This window comes from Gymnoscopelus microlampas, assembly GCF_963454915.1.
Source record: "Gymnoscopelus microlampas genome assembly, chromosome: 12".
Taxonomy (NCBI): Eukaryota; Metazoa; Chordata; class Actinopteri; order Myctophiformes; family Myctophidae; genus Gymnoscopelus; species Gymnoscopelus microlampas.
In genome coordinates, this window is record NC_139949.1 from 25487646 (window position 1) to 25509697 (window position 22052).

Consider the following 22052-nt stretch of genomic DNA (forward strand, 5'->3'; position numbering starts at 1 on the left):
GACAGGTCTGAATACTGACTGTGGACAGTCATGGGATGGGAAATGAGGGTGGGAATACTAGCACTTCTGTTTGTCTCTCTTCAAGAATAGTGAAGAGGTGTTTTGTGGGGGGGTTGTATGAGTGGCTTGGTGCCACTCCACTAATTCTATGTTAAACATTTAAACAAAAGAAACAGTGTTGAGGGGAACATTTTTTTTTTTTAATTAAGATTATTTACAAAGACTGTTGAAAATCTATATGGGGAACAGCTCTTCCAAGTTAAATGACCCAAAGATGCAACTGTACCACTACCAATAAACATTTTCACCGGACCTACAACACATACCAAAAACAGATGACCTTTGATAAAACCACCGATTATAACCATTTTGTTTTTCTTTTATATGATCACCATGTTTGCTTTACTTTCTTTGTTTTAATTTTTACACAGAACCACAAAAAAAGTTTTTGTTTTGTTTTTTTGCATTTCAATCTTCCTTTAGCCATTATTTCCTTATTTGTACGTACCATCATTTTTATTGTTTACCTTATTTATTTATTTTAAAATGTATGTTTATATGTCTTCACTCTGATTGTCATAAATTGAAATATATATTTATATTTATATGGTGCTAAAAAAAGAACTGTGTTTGATGTTATGGATACTTTGTAGGCTGTATGAAATACCCCAAAGATATTCAGGGCAGGGGATATAAGAATATTGGGTTTGTCCTGCAGAGATCACACTGCTATTTCTATTACTTGTCTTGTGCCATTTTATGTTCATGCCAAAGTTTGTTTAAGTTATACATTTTCATTATTTAATTTCATCATTGTGTAAGTGTTTGTGATGTGGAATAAAATATCTACTCTAATTTGATCGGATTTTGGAATTATATACAGTAGCCTACCTAACCTAATCATCATCACAGTAAGGTCCCAAGACCAAGACCATGGACCATTCACACTGAGCACTATAACCATAAAGATAACTATATCGTTCACCATTGCATTTCTTTTTTATAGTTGGTGTGAACTCTGCCATCCACTTGACTTAGAACGGTTTTAAAACTATATCTTTATAGTTATAGTTATAGTGTTCAGTGGGAATGGCCCTTTAGCCTATTTCCATTGAGGTCCTTATCCAGTAATAGGTATAAGCTAGTTCATGGGTTTTCAACTGGTGGTCCGTGGACCACTGGTGGTCTGTGGACCGTGAAGGTATTGCATGTGGTCCCTGACCATACATAGTAATGTAGGAAAGTGAAGATTTGTATTATATTTTATTTTATCGACCACTTGTTGAGAAACAGTATGATGTATGATGACACATCAATGTTGTCAGTTACTTGGAAGTCGGATGTCAAGAACTTGGGAAATGGGAGTTAGAATTTCAAGGGAAACTGTACCGGTTTACCTGGTTGAGTCATCATTAGCAGGAAATGTGCCCATATCAATCGCATGTGCTTGCTCATACATATGTAACTTGCAATGAATCAGTTAACATGAGTTTAATGTGGAAGGTTAAGAGAACAGAATAAGGGCAACCATGGGAAAGGAATGGATCAGAGGTTCTCAATCTTTTCTGAGCTCTGGACCAATAGCATATCTCAGTTAAATAATGACTGTTAAGGGCTTGATTTAATTCACCTCGAATTAACAAATTAAATTAAGGCCTTAACAGTCATTATTTAATTTCAAGCTTTTCCCCCCACACCACCACGCCCATATCCCCCCTTCCAACACAACAGTGGTCCCCAGGTTGATTCTCAGTCAGGGTGGTGGTCCCTGGTTCATAATCAGTTGAAAACCCATGAGCTAGTTTAAAGGAACAATGAAAATATCTAGCCTCAATTGCACAGACGATAGATTGTTTTGATCCATTATTATAGCATAATGTCAGAGAATACAAAATACATAAAAAGTAGGCTACATTTAGGCTAATGTATGAATGGGTAGCCTATAGGCTACGTGCTGAAAGTTTGTCAGTCTTTTTTTATAAACTTTTTTCCTTTACTTTTTTTTTTTGTAACTATGCTGCATTTTCCATGTGGCCTCTCCAGTGGAATTTTGTCTCTCCGGTGTGACCAGTGATAATAGATTAGCCTGCTGTAGATAGCAGTGGTGGAAAGTAACTAAGTACATTTACTTAAGTACTGTACTTAAGTACAGTTTTCATACTTTTACTTTACTGGAGTATTTACAATGTGTTATACTTTTAATTGTACTACTACTCTACATCTAAGAGTCAAATATTGTACTTTTTACCCCACTACAATTATTAGAAAACGTTAGTTAGCCTCCTTTGTAGATTTTGATCATTATTGCAAAACATGCATTAACCACTTAAGCCCTATTTAAAGCTATGACTATTTGAAAATAGCCGATCTTGTGAGCTTGTAGATCTGCTATTTTCAAAGCGTTTTTATACATTTGGACATTCTGAATCATAAGTAGCCTACTTTCACTTTCAGTAGGCTACTTGTATATTTTAATGCAAATACTTTTGTAGGCCTACTTTTGTACGTTTTACTCAAGAACATTTCGAATTCCTGACTTTTACTTGTAACAGAGTATTTCTGTATTGCAGTATTTATACTTTTACTTGAGTTCAAAATGTCAGTAGCCTACTTCTTCCACCACTGGTAGATGGCCTCTGAGGAACGAGCCCATCCAGATCCAGTCTCAGCTGTTCAGCTGTCAAGACTCCTTTTGTCCTCATCCAGTCCTCAGAGCCTCACACACCCTGCACTTCACTGTGAGAACCAGTTGGACGAGGCATGGCAGCCGACGGGATCACTATCACTACAATTGCGACGCCTGAAGATGAAGTCTCATCGTCCGATGTTGAATCTCTGGAAGATCACGGACCGTGCAGCATCCAGAGAAGAGCCCGTGTTACAGTGAAATACAACAGAAAGGAGCTCCAGAAGAGACTGGACGTGGAGAAGTGGATCGACGAGTGCTTGGACCAGCTCTTCTTGGGGAAGGTGCGTTGATTGATTGAATATTGAATACATTATGAACAGTTTGAAACTTTGCAAACAGAAAAGTAATGGGTTGGTTCTAAAATATGACCACGATGTCGAATCAAGAATTATTACGAAAACTGTTTTATACAGACTGAAGTGGGATGTTTACTGTAGAAAGCATAGCCAGTGGTGTAAAGTAACGAAGTACATGTACTCAAGTACTGTACTTAAGTAACATTTTGAGGTACTTTTACTTTACTGGAGTATTTCCATGTTTCAATACTTTTACTTCTACTCCACTACAATTATTTGAAAACATTAGTTACTACTAGTTACTTTGTGGGGTTTGATTATTATTACAAAACACAGATTAACCACTTCAGCCCTATTTAAACTCTACTGTACTTTTCAGAAGATTTGTATACATTTTAGACATATACCTTGTGAAACGGGACATTCTGCACAATGTACTTTTACTTTTGGTACTTCATGTACATTTTGATGCTGGTACTTTTATACTTTTACTCAAGTACATTTTGAATATGGGACTTCTACTTGTAACAGAGTATATCTACATTTCAGTATTGATACTTTACTTAAGTAAAACATGTGAGTACTTCTTCCATCACTGAGCATATCCTACCAATTAAATACTCTAAAGCTTTAAAGCTTTTCTAATTTAAAAGCAAAGTTATTGGCTATAGCCATATACCTGTCAAAACACTGATTGTGACTTTGTGGCTTAAAATGTATCTTCCCATTGCCCCTGCTTTTGCATAAAATATGAAAGTTAGGACAATAGCAATTGGATTTTTTTCTGTCAAATTAACTGAGATAATACGTTTAGAATTGGAGTTTCTTAGTGCCTATTAGGCTATTATGATTCACATGCAATGAAATGTGAATGTATATGAAAACAGCAGATTTCAGTAAAGAGCAGATATCAGTTCTCCTTAAAAGGCCAAGCACCCCAGAGAAATAAAACCCACTCTCCAAAGCCATTAGTGATGTAGTTAACTGTAGGCCTACATGTGGCTACAGATGCTTTGCTTGCCTTACATGGGCAGCCTTTGGGGCCTGAGAGGAATGATAGATGGTAAACAGGAAAAGGGCAGGTCCACAACCAGGAGGTAAACACTGTCCAGCAGGCTCCAGTGACATATAATTGACAGGACCTTCACACAAATCTGGAGTGTTAATTTAACTAAGACTGTAAAAATGGACCCTACTGTAGGCTACGATCTCTCATGGGGAACCGGGGAGCAATTAGTAGGCCTATGGGGGCATGAAGTGCAAGGTTGTGTTGAAAAATGAGAGTACAGAAACATAATTCAGAGGAGGATAATCTGTTAATATAACAGTTCTCAAAAGCAACTAAAGACTGAAGAGTCCAAAATATGCACTTTTCATGAACGTAAAGTAAAGTTCTTATTTTGCAGCTACATGTGTATTTTATAGACTGAGACTGAAGTAAAGTGCATGTTTCTGTGTGTGTTGAGGTTTTCAGGCAACACGTGGGCCCTATTTTATTTCTTCTGAGAAATGAATCAGCTAGGCTGTTGTGAGTTGAATTATGTATGCACCAAAGCACCATCCAAATGAAATGCGGTTTGGTGTTGGTGTGGATGGACGAGTGCCGAGTGGGACTCGCCTCTCCTTCCACTGAGCTTGTACAATGGTCTTTTGTTCAATGTGAGCGTGCAACTGTTACAGTATTACATGAACATTGTTACACTTCAGCCCTCAGCCCCATGATTGAGATGCAGTTGTGTGCGGGCTGAATCCTAATATTTGTTTTCGATATACAGTAGAATTATATTTTTTTTAGGTGGAAACCTTGTATGTCCAAAACTGTTCCGAAAATGTAAAAACAAATCAGCTATTTTTGCTACTTTTCAGTGACACCATAATATGACATGGACATTAATTTATGAGAGTTGAAATATGGAGATACAAGGTTTCTGCCTGACAGCAACGATTGAAAAGATATGTAATTTTCACTTTGTAATGGGATAGTTTTCCACTGAAATTGTATGTAATTGTTGTGTTTGTGTATGTACACATCTCAGGAGGACGACATGCCAGATGAGGTGAGCATTGATGACCTGCTTGACCTTCCAAATGATGAGGAGCGGGTCAAGAAGTTAAAGGTAAAAGGTTCCCTGTTGAGTTAATGCGTTGTTAATTACTTCTGAACTCATTACTAAAAGTTACCACATTTAAGAAAATGTTGCCGAGTCATGAAATTAATTGCAAATTAAAGCATATCATTAAGTGATCTTAAATAAAGAGAAGCCAGTCTCACTTATAGGATTAAGATGAATTCTCGTTCATGTAAATACTGTAAGTACTGTACATGTGGCTGATTGGTAACAATGTTTTTTTTTCTGAGCAGGAGCTTCTTCACAAGTGCAGCAGCAACACAGAGGTATGTTTAAGTTGAGATACAAGGCAATTTTATTATGTTGATGATATCGTTGCTGTCGGGCAGAATATTGGCATCTCCATATTTCAACTTTTTATACTTTTTTATAAACTACACACCTGTCAATCGATCGTCTGTGCAATAAATACTTATAAAACTACAAGCTCACAACGTAAAGCGACACGTTGTGAGCTTGTAGATCAGCTACAATTTTAACTTTGTTTTAAATAATACATTTAAAAAAGGAATGGTTTTGGACATACAAGGTTTCCACCCGACAACAACGATATGTTCATTAGTCAGGGTGATGTGCATGTTATGCACGTGACATTGACCACCCACTCTACCCAGGCTTCCCTGCCCTCCTGTACACAGTGGTTTTAGCAGTGTCTGACACGACCTACCGCAGACACTCCATTTGTGTAAACAATGGCGATCTGTGTACCCTCTCTTTTTCTCCTTCCATTTCTTTCCCCCAGGACAATGAGTCTCTTTTGGTGAAAGTGTAGGGCCCCAGAGAGTCCAGTTCAGACTAACAAACACAGGGACAAGAGCAGGCCAATCAATTGTGAAGGCTGGTTTGCTTTTTGTCTCATCTGGCCTATAGACATCTTAGATGAATTGTCTCTCTGTTTTGTTCCCTCAAAACATTTATACCTAACACGTAACTCAACACTGAGAAATTATTTTAAATAACATAGAACTACAACTCCACATCAACTCCAGCACGACATTCAGCACAGTGCGGAACTTCCTCTCGCATGGCCTGTCAGGTCATCCTCCCACTATTCTCCAAGGTTCTCTGCAACTCTCTAAGGCCTCCTTTCCATTTTTGGGACATCTACAGTACATACAACACACAACCAAAAATGGTTAACATTATCCTATGATTGACACAGATTTATTTTGCCATCAAAATGTTTTTAAGGTCCCAACATCAATTTAAAGATGGCAGAATACCTCATGGTGTGTTTTACACTGGGATTATGACTTGAAGCAAACCAAAATTATTTGAAGGTATTTATTTCCAAAGATAATTCTACAGGGCTTTAACATTTGTGTGAATCAACAACAAATTGAAATGTTAAATGTCAAACAACTTAATCGCTAATCATGTTCCTCGTGTTTTTATCTGCAATCCTGCTATTCAATTCAAAGGGCTTTATTGGCATGAGAAAACATACGTTTACATTGCCAAAGCAGAAGCTATTCACTGTCATCCTCTTCATGGAGCTCATTAATAAATAAGGCACAGCTATTTCTGCCCGGCCACAGGCTCTTTGAAGGTGTCTGCCATTTAAGCTTCTTCTCACGTGGTAGCCTGGGCATGCTGTCTATTGAGCTTCTATGTGTGTTGTTCTGTCCTTCAGGCTTTCATCAAAGAGCTGGTGGGAAAGCTGGAGGGGCTTCAGAAACAGGATGAACTACAGAGTGAGACCATCGAGCATCCGGTCATCTCCCATAGCCACTACCACCATGAGCCTTATCACTTCAACAGTCCACATCACCACCACCAGCACCACCCTCAAAGTCACAACCAGACCCTCTGACCTCCTTACACACAATGCACACACTTGCAACAACATAGACATACACCATCATGATGTGTACACATGCCCAAACATCTCAAGCTTGACAGTTAACCACTTGTACCCTAATGTCTCATTCCTAGGCATGTCATGTTATGCAAACATACATTTAAAAAAAAGCTTGTAGATCAGCTGTTTTCGGTGAAGAGATTTGATGTCAAGGGAAAAATAGAAGGGAACAAGTATAGACCCCATAGTCAATTAAGTATATAGGGTTTAAATTATTAACTTGGCAGAGATAAAGATCAAGATGGTAATATGTGAAATGTGATCCAGATTCATTTTTACATACCAAGATACTAGAAGTTTTGAGTAAAATACAGAACTACAGTACAGTGAGCCAAGGCAGGGCATTTGGACATGAATGCATGCATGACCTTATACTGTAGCTCATGAACATTATAGTTACACCACAGAATTCTACACATGCTTTCCTACCAAGATAATGAAATCAATGGATGAGCATATATCACATCATCTTTCAAATTAGTATGGTAATTAATTATTTAATTTATTTATTGATCTGATCACAGCATCATGGTTTGTTGTACAATACTGAAATCAACCATGTAACATGCATACTGTACCTACTAGCTAGCATTATGTATGAACATTTTTTAATTCTAATATTCATCTTACATCTTAACAATTTGACTGAGAAGTTACTACAGTTTTAAATGGTCTGCTAAGATAGATAAATAAAGAATATCAATCACTGGATTGTTTTTTGTTTTGTATTTTAGCCACAATACACTCATGTTTTGGAAGCACAAATATTACGGAAGACACTACATACTGTATGCAAAAAGATTAGGAAAAGTCAAAGACAATTGTTGAAAATGTTTTATTGATTTAAGTGTTCATGTCAGATACTGAATGTCTGTTGTAGATCTTACTACAAGTTCAATTAATTGTCGAAGAAAAGGTTCTGCTAGCATTCAAAGTATCATCAAATCAAACTAATTAATCAATAAAATGTAAGTATACAAGGCTGTATAAAGTATACAAGTAAGTCAAATGTTGCCTGTAAACTCCACACCAATGGACAGAAATGGTGCATGCTGCATGGTCCTCTGAACATCCTCAACAACAATGGCATGCTGAGAGAGAGAGATTACAGCATCAAAAGACTAATCAGTCACATTTATATTAATTGGAGGCAATGCAAAAGAAGGCTTTAGACTTATGTTTTGATGGTATTGAAGTTTTCATTACACTGCAAAAAAAAAATTGGTCAATTAATTAATAATTAGCCTATAACTTGCTGTTCTGTTGAACACATATACCTACTGTGGTGGTTGGCAGTTACTGCCTGTTTGCCAAGTGTTTTCTGTGGTTTACTAAGTCTTGGCTAGGTATTGCTATAGGCAGCTTGGAGTGCGCTGCTTTTAGTGTACACATTGCTGCAGTGTTACTAGGCTGTACAAACTGGATGTTATAGGCAGTTTTCAGGCTAAGATTTACTTCCTGGTTGCTAGGAAAATGGAGCAGAATCTGGCATACCTATCACCAGGCCTTGTTAGGATAATTATACAAGCTTCATATATTCCCCATGCCATGGTCAGATAGATGTCTGGTCAGATAAGATAAGATGTCTGATGTCTTCTTGAGGAATCTCCAGTCCATATCACACTTAGCCAATCACTGGGAGAGACAAATCTTCTGTATAGTGATGAGTGTGAACGACACCACCAAGGTCAGGTTTACTAGGGTGGAGTACAATATTTGGTCTTGCACTGAAACCTACACTAGAGGGCAGAAAGTGACAGCAAATACAGCTACCTCTGGAAAACATTTAGCTGTTGGTGGATCTGGAATTGGATCTGATACAGTGCATCAATTTGGTGAGTGAACAGAGGCCTTTGTTTATTTAGAAATGTAGTACATACAGTATGTGCTTGTGCAGCAACCATCGTCCCACATTCCTGAAACAATTCATCTTAGCATTGTTTCCAGTATGCCATTAAAATACCTACCATACTAACCTTGACCTTGAAGAGACGAATAAAAACAAATACAACGTACATGGAACTGTAGGCCTACTGTAGAAGCATATACACTCCCTTTCTTTGTATTGAGCTGTGGCTGGGCTTGATGATGCCTTCAAGTAAAGTATATTTCATGGAAAATGCACTGTCAGTTCTGTCTGGATGAGAGTATTACTAAACAGTGACCATGTCTCTGTTTAATTTACTTACTGTAAAGTAAATGGATCTTTAAAATGCTAGTTACTGTAGCCAGTAAGCTACAGAACACAATAATTCTGTAATATCTACATTCATTTATTGTCTCCCTCCCTCACTTTGTCCCTTCTGTCTTTCTCCCTCGCATGCACACATACACACACACACACGCACACATACACACACACACACACACACACACACACACACACACACACACACACACACACACACACACACACACACACACACACACACACAGGTGTGTAGACCTGTGTTGATCTATGAAACATTGCAGGATTGCATGATCAAACTGACAAACTCCCATTCAGCAGTTAATGCAATTAGTGTAATTGTAAGGGTCCCTGGGGGAGTTTGGCAAGAGGAACAGAGGGGAGAAAGGACAGGACGGGTATTTCCTCAGGAAAGCATATCACCTTCTGCCACAATAGAACCCAGCCAGGAAACCGCCGGCCGGCATCCACGACACAGTGCTCTCTTGAGTCACTGAGTACATAGAGACACACTCACACACTATCACTCACTCACACATGCACACACGCACCATCAGCTCCGCAGCCCATACATCCAGCATACACCAGGATGACACTGCACTGAGACGTTGCACAGCCATCACACCAGGTAAGAGGCATTCGCTCGACTACTGTCCCATAGCCTACTTGAGTTAGGATGTTGATGTGAAAATAGCAGATCTACAAGCTCACAGGCGTTGCATTGGCTATTTTCGCAGTGCGACACAGTTGTACTACCAAGTATAAAATAGTGCTTAAATGGTAAGAGGATAATCAGGGGGAGAATAAAGACTTTATTTAAGTTTATGTACACTGTGATGCACATTGCACAGTCAAATCCTGATCCTTTCATTTAACTCTGGTTTAAACTTTCAAAGTTAAATTAACACTTAAATGAACACAGAATCTGCTGTGTGCCATGGGCAATTTCTTGCGCTACTCTGTGTTGAGCTGTTTCTTATCCACATGCACCTGAAATTATTATGAGAATGTGTCAAGTTTGTTTTGTCCTGCAATTTGTCATAACAGGAAAAATAACAATAAAATAATACTTAGTGAACTCACTGTAGTGGTTAAATTCATCACATGATCAAAATCCAGGGAGTTCATAATCCTGTTATCTTAAATTCATTCATTCATATAGCATCTTGCTCACAATAAAAGTCAAATTATATTTACAAACAATTACTCTATTTGTTAATCTGGGTTGAATTTATGCCAGCAGCATTATGACTTGTTTAATTCCCTTAGCATGATTATTTCATTTCTTCATTCATTATTTATATATTATTTATGTGACTCTGCAAAGTTCAATGAAATATAACAAAGTTAAATAAGTTCTCATAGCATTACTAAAACAGCATTATTCTATGAACACATTTGAATTAACTTACATGTCATCAATACCCCAACATGATATCATCCAATTATCTTGTGTAGAATGTGATAGCGATAGTAGATTGATTTGAAAATACATTCAGTAGTCAGAGTCTTTGAATTCTTACTATTGTTGCTTCAGTTAAAACCACACTCACATACAGTACTGTATATCAGAAATTCAGCTTAGTTCAGTGGCTATAGATGGGCTATAACACAGGAAACCTATAGAATATTTAAATGCATCTTTCTTTCTTTCTTTCTTTCTTTCCAGAATCCATTATTTTTTTTATTTTTATTATTATTATTATTTATTTATTTCCAGAAATAACCGAAAGCTACTAGAAAATGCCACAAACAGCAAAACTAGTATTAAACCACAACCACATTTACCACAACTTAGCACAAACACAGATGAATACATAACATGAGAATCCCCTCTCTTACAAAATACTGACACCTACTTCTAGACAACCACATATTTCAATGAACACTTGTGTGTTGTAAAATTACAACTTTGAAAAAAAAGAATCAACCTTTTCTTTCTGTAGTTGTACTTTCTTTTTCTCTTTAATATATATATATTTTTCATTTCGGTCATTGCCCTGCTAGTGTTTAGATATTAACTGAGTTTGCGACAAGACAAGGTATTGTTTAGAGCTCTTCCAGTCTGTATAGCAGATCTCTTAAAACAGGCAGCAGCAGCCTAAAGGTTAGTGACCTTGCAGTGTCTGGGAAAAGCTGTGAAGAAAAACAACTATAGTTGACCTGCCCTTGAGCAAATAGTCTGATCCCTTGCTTGGTGTCCAACTGAGAATTGAGGTCATACTGCTGAATTCCCTGGTGTGAATATGTGCAATTGTTTAAACAAATAAATATGTTTTGCGGAAAAATAGAATGCATGCCAAGCAATATCTTTCATTGCATGAATAAAATGGTTTAAAGTATTTTATATAACAACCGTATGTTTTCCAGTGAAGGCTCTTCTAACTGCTTTATACTCTGACCTGAGAACCAAAGTTGACTCATTGAACAAATACCTTTAGGCAATTCACTCAGAAATAATTTACTCTCCTAATAGGATATTATTATTTGAGGATAATTCTTTTACTAATATTTCTTTGATTTATTTGCAGGAATGCAAAATTCCAGTGTGTAAACTATTTTACTGCAAAATCAGAATACAGCATTTGATGACAAGTACAATCAAATAAGTAAAGATGGATGACTATTCTAATGTCTATGGGCTGAAATTGAGAGCAAAATTCATGTCACACATGCTACTCAGTTTTGATCTTTATATAATATTATGTTATTAATTACAAATGAATGAAATGCTATGGCCAAAGGTGGATGCACTAAAAATACTCTAGGTTCATATTGATAGCACTTAATTTAAGTACAGAAGGTTTTGAAGAAAATATCATCTTTTGTTTTGTGAAAATACAGTTGAGAGAACTTCATCAACGTTTCTTTTTCATCAAAACATTTTGGTAATTTGGTAATAAATGTATTCATTACAAAATGCTCCATGTAGATGAACTGAATTGACAGCATTAGACCTTAAATCTAATTGATTGGATACAAAATAATGGATCATGGAGAAAAATAACATTATGCAAGCCTTCTTTTTTTTTTTTACCTAAAGAGGTTACATAGCTCTAGAAGAATCCAAGAATGCCAGTGCTATTTTTTACAAAAGCTGAATGTACTGTGATGCAAATCCGCATTCATGTATGTCTATTTGGTCACGAGTGCCAATGTTTGTATAAGCTAGTAGTTCAACATGTGTGCATACTGTCAGAATAATATACACAACATTCTCTAAATACGGCAATATTTAGATGACATATTTCCTGGATGACTATGTTATTATATAACAAAATGTGAGAGGATGTTATGCATTTCAGCTATATAAACATGTCAGGGTGGCACTTGTATGAACATATTAAAACGTATTCAAAGCATACATACATTGTCCTGGTAGTCATACAATTGTATGTGAGTGTAAGTGGTTACACAGAGGGACTATAGTATTGTGTCATTCATTTTAAATTGCTGGAAAACTGTTAACCTGCTGATCCAAAAGGGATTAAGTCACTGAATATTTGAAATTCATCCTACAGATTATTCCATGATTTTTGTTTTACAGATTGTTAATCCCCTAACTGCAACCATGCCCATTCTAAAGAAGCTCCCAGGGCGGTCGAAGAGCTGTCATGACTTCCCCAGAGTGAATGGGGAGCTCATCATGCCCAGGATGGACCTGAACATGACAGACCTGAACGATCTGAACGATCTCAATGGTCTGAAGGTTCTGAAAAACAACCTAAACCCCTTTGAGGAGGTGGACCTGGACGAGGAGAGGAATGAAGGGGGCCTCATCATGGGTGACCTCAAGGGGAACCTCCAACACAGAACATCCCGAGATGGAGAGGAGGGAGAGAACGAGGTGAACGCCGAAAGGCACGGAGCAGGGAACCCTAAAGGGACGCCCCTGAGGGGGACTCTGGAGCGTATCTGTGGGGTATCACCCATCAAGACCCTCGGGAAGCTGGGGAAAGGGCTCCGCTTTCCGGGACGCAAATGCGGGACCCTACCTGCTCAACGCAGCCTCCCAGAAACCAACGCATTTCCACCAGTAAAGGAGAAAAGGAAGGGATTACGCAGAAGCTCAGAGGAAATCATGACTCTACTCCGGTAATGAGCTGAGGAAATATGAACACCTCAACAATATTTGTGATATTGATATGTTGTTTTTCAAGATACTCAAACACAGGGCATTTGCAGGTCATCATTAGACGAGTCAATGAAGATATGGGAAAATTAATGTTAAGATGATCTTTTTGTGTGCATTGTCAATTAGTGTCTGACGTGCTGGGGTAGAAAGAGAGAAATAGTTCTATTCTAAGTGAGCTTCAGTAAAAGCATGGCTCAAAACATAGTAAGCGTGATTGTTTCCTGTTTGCTTATGTAATGCGTTAAGCCTACCTGTTTATCCACGGAACTCCTTTTGTTTGGCTGTGCTATTTTGTGTACTGTCTGTGCTCAGTGAAAGGAACTATTTATAACTGAATCATTGTGTTTACCACAACAGCAATAGTTTAACAGATGTAACATTACGCATTTCTAACATTCCAATCATGGGTGCTTCTTTTAAACTACATAATACATTCCTCAATGGCCTGAACTCTGATGCATCTGATGCATGACCATGCTGAAGAATAACTGCATTCATAGTCGTTGATTCTGACATATGTTATTATGTGCAATGGGAATTATTCACATTTGTTGTCTCTTCAGCTTTACAGGTCGTCGTAAGGAGGTGCGCAGAGAAAGCCTGCCCTGTGGGGACCTCAGTACTGATGGAGATGCCGAGTCTAGCCGACGTCCCTCCTTCCTCAAGATTAGCTTAGGCAAGCTGAAGAGGGACTCCATGTCCGACCGCAGCTCTCTGGAGACTGAGGACGAAACCATAGAGGAGCCAGTGGTGAAACCCAGAGAGCCTCTTTCAGGTAAGAGATGCATTCCGAGGAGACCAAACATGGGAAGCCAGGTCAGAATATCTTTTTTTAGGGGCACCCTATAGGAAAATCTGTCTTTTACAATGTCCACACACAAGGAGTTTCCCCATGTTGACTGAGAACATAACACTTCCTGGTCTGCTCCAAAAGTATTTCCTCCCAATCCTAGACTACTTTCTGATGAAGCTGAGAGGTCCACAGTCCCAGAGTCACTGGGTTCAATCAACACCAGACTGTGAAATCAGGAAATGACCTTACTTCCTCCACACAGGTCCCTCCAGATAGAAGTTCAACCAAGCTACTGTTCACACATAGCTCCACAGGGAACAAGGCTAGGAATAGGATAGGATGTGGGCAATAAATATTGAATGATTGCAAACATGTCATTCAACACATGGATTAATTTTGACATGCTTACTTCCCAATACCTTTTGGTTGGTCCTAGAATAAAACACCTACTGGATCATATTGATGATGGCCTCCAGTGCATTGCCCCAAATGAAAGTGAATTAATTTCGAGGATCTGTTACATCATTGCATTGCAGATGCTTTACAGTGTGATGCAGGTGTTGCATTATATCTCATGCCACTAATACATTCATGAATCAAACCAAATTCACTTTAACCACTTTAACCGTTGTGTTCCTATTTTGGGTACTGTAGCTTGTTTTTTAAATGTAGATTACATTTGTTTTTATCATTTAAAAAAATGCAGATCTACAAGCCCACAATGTGCTGCGATGCAATGCGCTATGAGCTTGTAGATGGGATTTTTTATTTATTTCATGTATTAAGTGGTCAAGTGGTTAACGCTGTTTTGCCTGCTCCTTGTGAAGTCTTTATGATGAAAACATTTAATCAGTGAACAGAATTTACTAAATGAATGTGTATTTGCATAAATGTTTCATATGATGACACAAGTCATGATACCCGTACAAATCTTGTTCATGCATTTACAATACATACTGTAAATACATTAAAGATATATCTATGATATGATCATGTCTATGATCATGTGAGGCATCAGACTGAATCATTCTTGTCCTTTCCCTCAGTGTTGGAGATTCTACAACTGGTGAACCACAGGGATCTCCTATCAGCCGACACTCACATCCAAGAGCTGGAGCGAGAATGTGATCTTCTGGCCCTTTTGCCTGCCACATCAAACCCCACCCTCACCCCAAACTTTGGCCCAAGCCCCCCTTCCAGTATGACCTCCTTGACGCTATCCCCATCTCTGGACGACCCATTCAGTCCTAATGCGACACTGGACTCGGGCCGGCGGAAGGCCAAGGACGTGGAGCTCCTGTATGAGGCCTTGCAGAAGGAGATGTGGGATGTCGTGCGGGAGTCCCTCCGTCAACCCAGCGCCGGGCCCAACCTGGGACTGGTGGTGCTGGTGATCCAACAGGAAGAGCACGCCGATGCTGTCTGGGCCGTGAGAGAGGAGAATAAACGGCTGGACGAGGGTTGCCAGACCCCGTCCAGCCATCGCCCCCGCCGGCTGAAGCTAAAGTGGAGGCAGGCTGTGGCAGAGGCTGCAGACTGGAGCCTGCCCCATCAGGTGGACACCCGGGCAGGCCAGCTGGCCTCCTACCTGGAGCGCCTCAAGAGTCGAATGGTGGATGACCTGGATGCAGCTAGAAGGAATGCTGTGTCCATCTATCCTGAAGAGTTTGCTGCCTTCCAGGTATATGTGGAAAGCTATCACCGGGCTGTGGCCAAACGTCTTCGGACCATTACTAGTTGCCCACTTCAGATCACGGATGTCTACTCACTGCTGGATTGGTTCTACAATGTATACAACAGGTATGCCTCCAAGGATCAGACAATGAATGTTGTAAATACAGATCAAACTAGTAAAGTATAAACTAATTTATAGTTTTCCATCAGGGATGTCTTAGGTAGCACTGGCACCATGACCATCAACTATTCCGCACTGGAACCTATTATACTGCAAGACACAGTAAACAGGCTGGAGCAAGACTGCCTCAGTATTGTCACGGTAAATTATGGTTTATGCATCACTTCCTATTTTTAAGTATGATACCATTTTTAGCATGTCATTTTTACAATGCAATGTGCAATGTTGAGATTTGTTTCTGCATGTCATTTTTCAGGAGAAGGTGACGACAGAGCTCACTCAGGTTCTGGACGAAGAGGAGAGACGATGGGCCCAGACTTTGCACATAGAGGAGTATCAGTCTCATCTGGCACGCTCTGTCATCCAGGTAGACATATGTGATCACATTTATTGTGGAACACCTGCAGGAAAATGTTTTCGGATATTATTATATTAGACTTTGTACTGGTCAAAGAACCACAAAGTTATACACTTATTTCTTATTGCAGAGATTGAAGGAAGACCTAGACAGGTCCACGGCAGTGAACCAGTTTCTGGGGTCCCGAGTAGCTCGTTGCAGTCTCATTGGCCTGGCTGACTTCCTTTATAGGTGAGATAACTGATTGAGGATTGATTTCAGATCAAACTTTCCATCAAGACACAAAGCCGGATTATGGACATTTTCATTTTCTTTCTACTGTACATTAGAACTTTTTGATTACCTGGTTGACAGATGTTAAAGTTGTAATCATGTATTCCACTTGAATGATCAAACTTAGTGAGGTAATCTAAGACGCTGAACCCCTAATTGCTCCCGATGAGCAGGTTGGTGCCTTGCATGGTTTCCTCTGCCATCGGTGTATGAATGTGTGTGTGAATGGGTGAATGTAATGCACAATCTATGTAAAGCGCTTTGGATAAAAGCGCTACATAAATGCACCATTTACCATTTTATGTCAGTGATTCAGTGCAGTCAGGAGGATGCACAGAATTTTATTGGAATAATTTCAGTCACATCCTCACTTTACTAGATAGTGAGGAATGTATATTATCCTGGTGTAATGTACTGTGTGTTAAGGTTGTGTTCATAATACAGCTGAAGTACTGCAAAGGGTCCAACGTCTGTGTTGCAACTAAACCGTTTTAACAGCCACAAAACCAGTAAATCCAAACCAAACTCAATTGGGGATGAGTTAATGCTATAATAATAATAGTATAGAAATTGCATGGATTTTTATAACGGTACAGCTATGAATTCATTTCATTTTCACTATATATTCATGAAAATCTATGTCTAGTTTTCAGAGGAAGGTGGAGATGTTCCACGACACTCAGGCGGAATTTGGAGATCGTGGCGATGGATATGTTTCCAGGACCATAGCTCTGGTCAACTGCTGCCCTCCTCTAAGGTAGACGCACATCAATCCTCTTGTCTTCTGTTACAGTGGTTCCCATCCTTATCTGGATCTTGAAAATCTGTGTTCCAACCCTGTGTTCATGGCTCAGATGGGTGTTCCGTGTGTATTTTCAGAGCATATTTATTTTAATGATTAATCAATCAATCGATTGTGTTCCAACTTGGATCAATGGTACTAACGTAGTATACATTAAATTCCTATTTATCTGTATCACAATGAGGGTCACAATTTCAAGGTTTTAAAGAAGGAACACCATAATTGTTTTTTTTACATAATGTATTATATTAATGTTATATTATCAATAACATCTTAATCCTTTGCAAATTATTTAGGGGCCCACTTGCAATATCCTCACGACCCACCAGTGGGCACTGGCCCACAGGTTGGGAATCGCTCTATAATGAATGTTACTAAAGTCAAAAGTCATTTTCACTAAGAACAGCTTCAAAACTTTGTGTGCATACCAGGTCCTTTGTGCAGCGCTGCAGGCAGTGTGACCCACAGGGCAGTGAGGAATCGGACCAGAAAGCCAACAATTCTCTGGACAGGATCATCAACCAGTCAGTGAGGGTTCTGATAGACAGACTGTTTGAGCACATCAGGGTGAGAAGAATAGTCTAAAAAACATCTAAATATACAGTTCATCTCAGTTTAAGAAATATTTTCATGCCTATGGAATATTTACTGTATTAATCAGGGTGCAATCTGTTGTTTCTCTAGCCTTTTTTTGACAAGCTGGTCAAGAGGAAATGGTTGAACAACCAAGAAGCATTCGAGGCCATTGAAGCCAGTATCAAACAACACTTCAAGAAGTTCAGAAGGATGGACCCCCCACCATATCAGGTATTTCTTGTTTCAGTAACTGCTTCTCACACATTTAAAATAAATGTATGTTTCGTGCACCCGTTCAGTTCGATTACTATTTACTGTTTGACAGAGTCTAGTGGGTGAGGTACACAGACGGGTTCTGGTTGAATATGTCCGAGCCATCATGCGGGGACGGCTCATCTGCACATCTCTGAAGATGAGGAAGAGGGTGGCTTTCCGGTTGCAGGATGAGGCCAAACAACTCAAAGGACTCTTTAAGGATTTGGTGAGTTTGCTCTTCAGATAACAATTTAAGTTAAGTTGGTATACTTCTATACCATCACCTCCACCCTTTGTTCTTTTTTCTCTGACAAAGTATTTTATTTAAGCAATCAAACATCAAGAGAGGGTCTTTGCCACTCAACTCTCATTTAGGCCAACCCTAACCCTAACCTTTGGCTGCTCACAGTGAGCCTGCAGATCAGTTATTTTTAGTGAAGATATTTGGTGTAGAGGGAAATTAGGAGAGAGGATAAACCTAGAAAATCCCATTTAGACACCTACCAAAAAAGAGTCTTGAAAGTATTGTCCAAAAGTGGGCAGAAAAATGCAGCGTCTGGCAACTTTGAATGGAACCTGACCCTGCCAGGTCAGGAATAACTCTGAAAAATGGCTGCCATCACTGAGATGGAGATTGATGAAGTGCGCCTACGTTAGCGCTAACCAGAGAGGGGAAGAGGGACTAAAGGAACTAGGCCTGCCAACGTGGCATTTGGCCCTTCTGTGTCTAAGTTCAAACAAGTGTCCGTCACCTCGGCTGACAACAGGAAGCCTCTGTGTTCAGGAGGAACTTCCTGTTCCTGTCAGCTGGCTAGCTTTGATGTGGCTCTTGGGTACGTGGCCTTGATGGCCCTTTTTCGACGAAGCGCAGGACGAAGTATCTGTGGAAATGGGGGGAGGATGAAGTTTTAATGGCTGTCTAAAAAAAAACAGAGATATTTTTAGGGAATGCCAAGCTAAAGTCTTCTGTCTTTTTTTTCTTTTCTTTTTTTCTTATTGGACCACTTAAAGGAAAAAACAACCTGGAAAGACAAAAGCAATGGGGCTGTGTTATTGACTTTTCTGAACTAAATATTTAGCTATGAACCTAGCAGTTAATAATCGGTGCTCTGTCTAAAGTTAACATGTTCAGCAGATTGTGCGCTGCTTTGTTGTTTCATTGTAGAGCTACTGCACTGTACATTCATGTTAACATATTTCGCTCGTGCCAAAAATCTACAATGACCAGTTATGATTTGATTATGGTGATGACATTTAATTGCTATCCTTTGATAACATAATGGTTGCTAATCAAGTTTGTTCATACCTCTTACAGGAATCAGGCTCCTCCTGGTTGGACAGTGTCATTGGTCACCTGGCTGACATCATTCTCCTGGAGGACACCCCCTCCATTCAGATGGAGGTCGCAGTTCTTGTGAAAGAATTTCCAGATATACGGTAAGGAATTTGTGAAAATGATTACTGGTTATGCCGGGAATTAGGTTAACAGTCATTCATGAAGACACGCTATCCCCCAAGGATCTATGTTCTTTTGTGATTCCTCCTACACATTCAGTGCTGTTTTTGGCACATTGCCTATGGTAGGGAAATCGAAGAGAGCGTATAGCTTCTTTCTTTTGGGAGTTGACACAATAGATCAAAACAAGGAAAAGAAGAACGGAAACATATCTACATTAACTTGGCTATTTCTGGCATGGAACGAGGGTCTGTTTTGAGAGATGAGGGGCCTCAAGGGGAGTCCCAAGCCCCTGACTGTTTGTGTGCTGCTCGGGGCTCAGGTGATAGTTGGCAAAGCACCACCGTGTGTGACGCATGACCCACGCTGGAGCAGACAGGAAGCTGCTGCGGAGTACTTCCGGTTCCTGCCAGCCTGCAGGAGACAGTCTGGTGCCACGCATGGAATCAAAGAGGGGGAGGGGGTGCGGGCTTTTGAGAAGGAAAGGAAAACAGCGGTTCGGACCTGAGGTGATGCTAACTCAAGGATCTGCTTACCTTGTTTGTTTACATGCCTAGCATCCTCCACTGGTATTTTTGGAGATCAAAGACTGATATTCAGGGTTGGGATTGCCAACTGTCTCAGGCCCTATTCACGGCACACACGCAAGCATGTGCGCGCGCACACGCACAAGCACGCACGCACGCACGCACACACACACACAAGCACATGTGTGCATACACTCAGGCCTAAAGATCTAATTGCACTCTTCCTACTCCCTTATACTTGTGTTAAACGTAATGTTCCTTCAGTTAAACAGATTATTTTTATTTGAATTTTTTCATGTCTTTCCATTCCCCAGCTTAGTCGCTGCCAATTGCCCCCATTTGGTCCCTGTCACTGCCAACCCCTACTGTTTGGTCTGGGGAGGGTGTAGACAACTTCTTTTCACCTGTACAGTGTGGAGTTTCAAAGGGAGGATGTAACAACACATGTGGAGGAACACTCTATCTCTCCCAGTTCCACTCCCTGTGGAACAGGCGTCCCAACCAAGCTGTAAAGGACATTATTTCAGCGACAGAGGATTACCATCCCCTGCCGAATACCCGCACACGTAAACATGGCCAATTGTGTTCATTGGACCGCCCGGCCAAGCCGGAGGCACTGTGGAGGAATCTAACCCCAGTCTCCACTGTGGCGGGCATGTACTTTACCCCGGCGCCACCCGGACTCCCCAAAACAAGATGACTGGCACATTTTTTAATGATATCAGACATATCCGACATATTTCAATTAACAATAACCCCCTCCCTCATATATTCCTCCCTCCATACTTCCCTTCCTTCCCACAGGAAGAAGCATGTCTCCACCCTGCTGAATGTCCGAGGGATGATGCGGCAGGCGGAGCGGCAGGAGATCCTGAATGTCGTCAAAGACTTTGAGTGCAGCACAGCCCTCATGTGCAGAGATCACGCCCTCTTCTCAGACATCCCCATCACGTCAGAGGTTCACTGCATCAGCCTGGGTCTCCTCCGCCTGGCCATGACCGTCAGCAACTGGTTCTCAGAGCATCGGCCCAGACAACGGGCGAGTCGGGCGAGTGCAAAGAACGCAGCGCCCCAGTCCTCTGAATCCCAAACTACGGAAGACACAAATAAGATTCACAAGGAGGACTAGCCTTTAATATTCAGATGCTTTAAGACAAGGAATCACAGAGATACTGTGAAAATACTGGTGATGTGTACTACTGTATGCACCTTGACAAAAGAATAGTTGTACCAACTATTGTTTCCAAAGAGTGACAGCGTTATGAAAACCCATTTAATGAAAAGTAAATGAAGAAACTTGACCTCAGGTACTGTACATGCTCACTGACTTTCAGACATCCCCACTGCAAATACGTAGATCAATTTATTTAGTTCTATGCTGTTATTCACATTAAACAAAAAAAAGCTACACATCTAATATGCTTCATTATTCTACAATGTAGATTTTTCAACATTTTCATCACTGTATACCTCCAAACAATAACAATATGTCAGCCAGTGCAATGCAATATGGTCAACCAATATGCTGTTTAACCACTTTAAACCTTATTTCAGAAATAGTGAAAATAGTCACATCATGATGCATTGTGAGCTTGTAGATCTAGATTGTTCCATTGATCACTAATTTTGAAAATATTTGCCTATAATGAATACGGACGCCAGGTTGAAAGTGGTTAAAATATATTTAGTCACCAGGCCAAGTAACTCGTCGCTCTGAAAGTGTTGTGGATAGTGCACAGCCTTCCTATGCTACATGGCTAACAATACAATTATTTTTGATAGTCTATAGTGCATATGTTAGGATTTATGTAACTTGTTTCAAATGTTTTGAACACTCACTGTGAATCATGGATCTGTTG

The 22052-nt window shown here is 39.8% G+C and overlaps 2 protein-coding genes across 2 annotated transcripts; both read left to right on the forward strand.

Moving 5' to 3' along the window:
* Window positions 1-2618: 2618 nt before the first annotated feature.
* On the forward strand, window positions 2619-7684 carry ppp1r14aa (protein phosphatase 1, regulatory (inhibitor) subunit 14Aa). The gene is made up of 4 exons (XM_084074586.1): window positions 2619-2970; window positions 5022-5102; window positions 5348-5380; window positions 6748-7684. The coding sequence occupies exons 1-4, from the start codon at window positions 2761-2763 to the stop codon at window positions 6925-6927; spliced, it is 504 nt and encodes a 167-aa protein (XP_083930712.1). The 5' UTR covers window positions 2619-2760; the 3' UTR covers window positions 6928-7684.
* A 1999-nt stretch (window positions 7685-9683) lies between these two features.
* exoc3l2a (exocyst complex component 3-like 2a) lies at window positions 9684-21322 on the forward strand (the record flags this gene model as incomplete). The annotated part of the gene is made up of 13 exons (XM_084074228.1): window positions 9684-9791; window positions 12711-13258; window positions 13862-14073; window positions 15138-15891; window positions 15976-16087; window positions 16203-16313; window positions 16435-16535; window positions 17224-17334; window positions 17811-17946; window positions 18064-18186; window positions 18281-18436; window positions 19526-19647; window positions 20998-21322. Exons 2-13 carry the CDS (start codon window positions 12735-12737, stop codon window positions 21320-21322), a joined length of 2787 nt encoding a protein of 928 aa, XP_083930354.1. The 5' UTR covers window positions 9684-9791; window positions 12711-12734.
* Between the last annotated feature and the right edge of the window lie 730 nt (window positions 21323-22052).

What these genes read in the sequence shown, in the direction of transcription:
- ppp1r14aa (XM_084074586.1), top strand. Translation starts at nt 2,761, where the DNA reads ATGGCAGCCGACGGGATCACTATCACTACAATTGCGACGCCTGAAGAT. An exon ending in ACCAGCTCTTCTTGGGGAAG is followed by an intron (nt 2,971 to 5,021) that starts GTGCGTTGATTG and finishes TACACATCTCAG; the next exon opens with GAGGACGACATGCCAGATGA. An exon ending in AGCGGGTCAAGAAGTTAAAG is followed by an intron (nt 5,103 to 5,347) that starts GTAAAAGGTTCC and finishes TTTTCTGAGCAG; the next exon opens with GAGCTTCTTCACAAGTGCAG.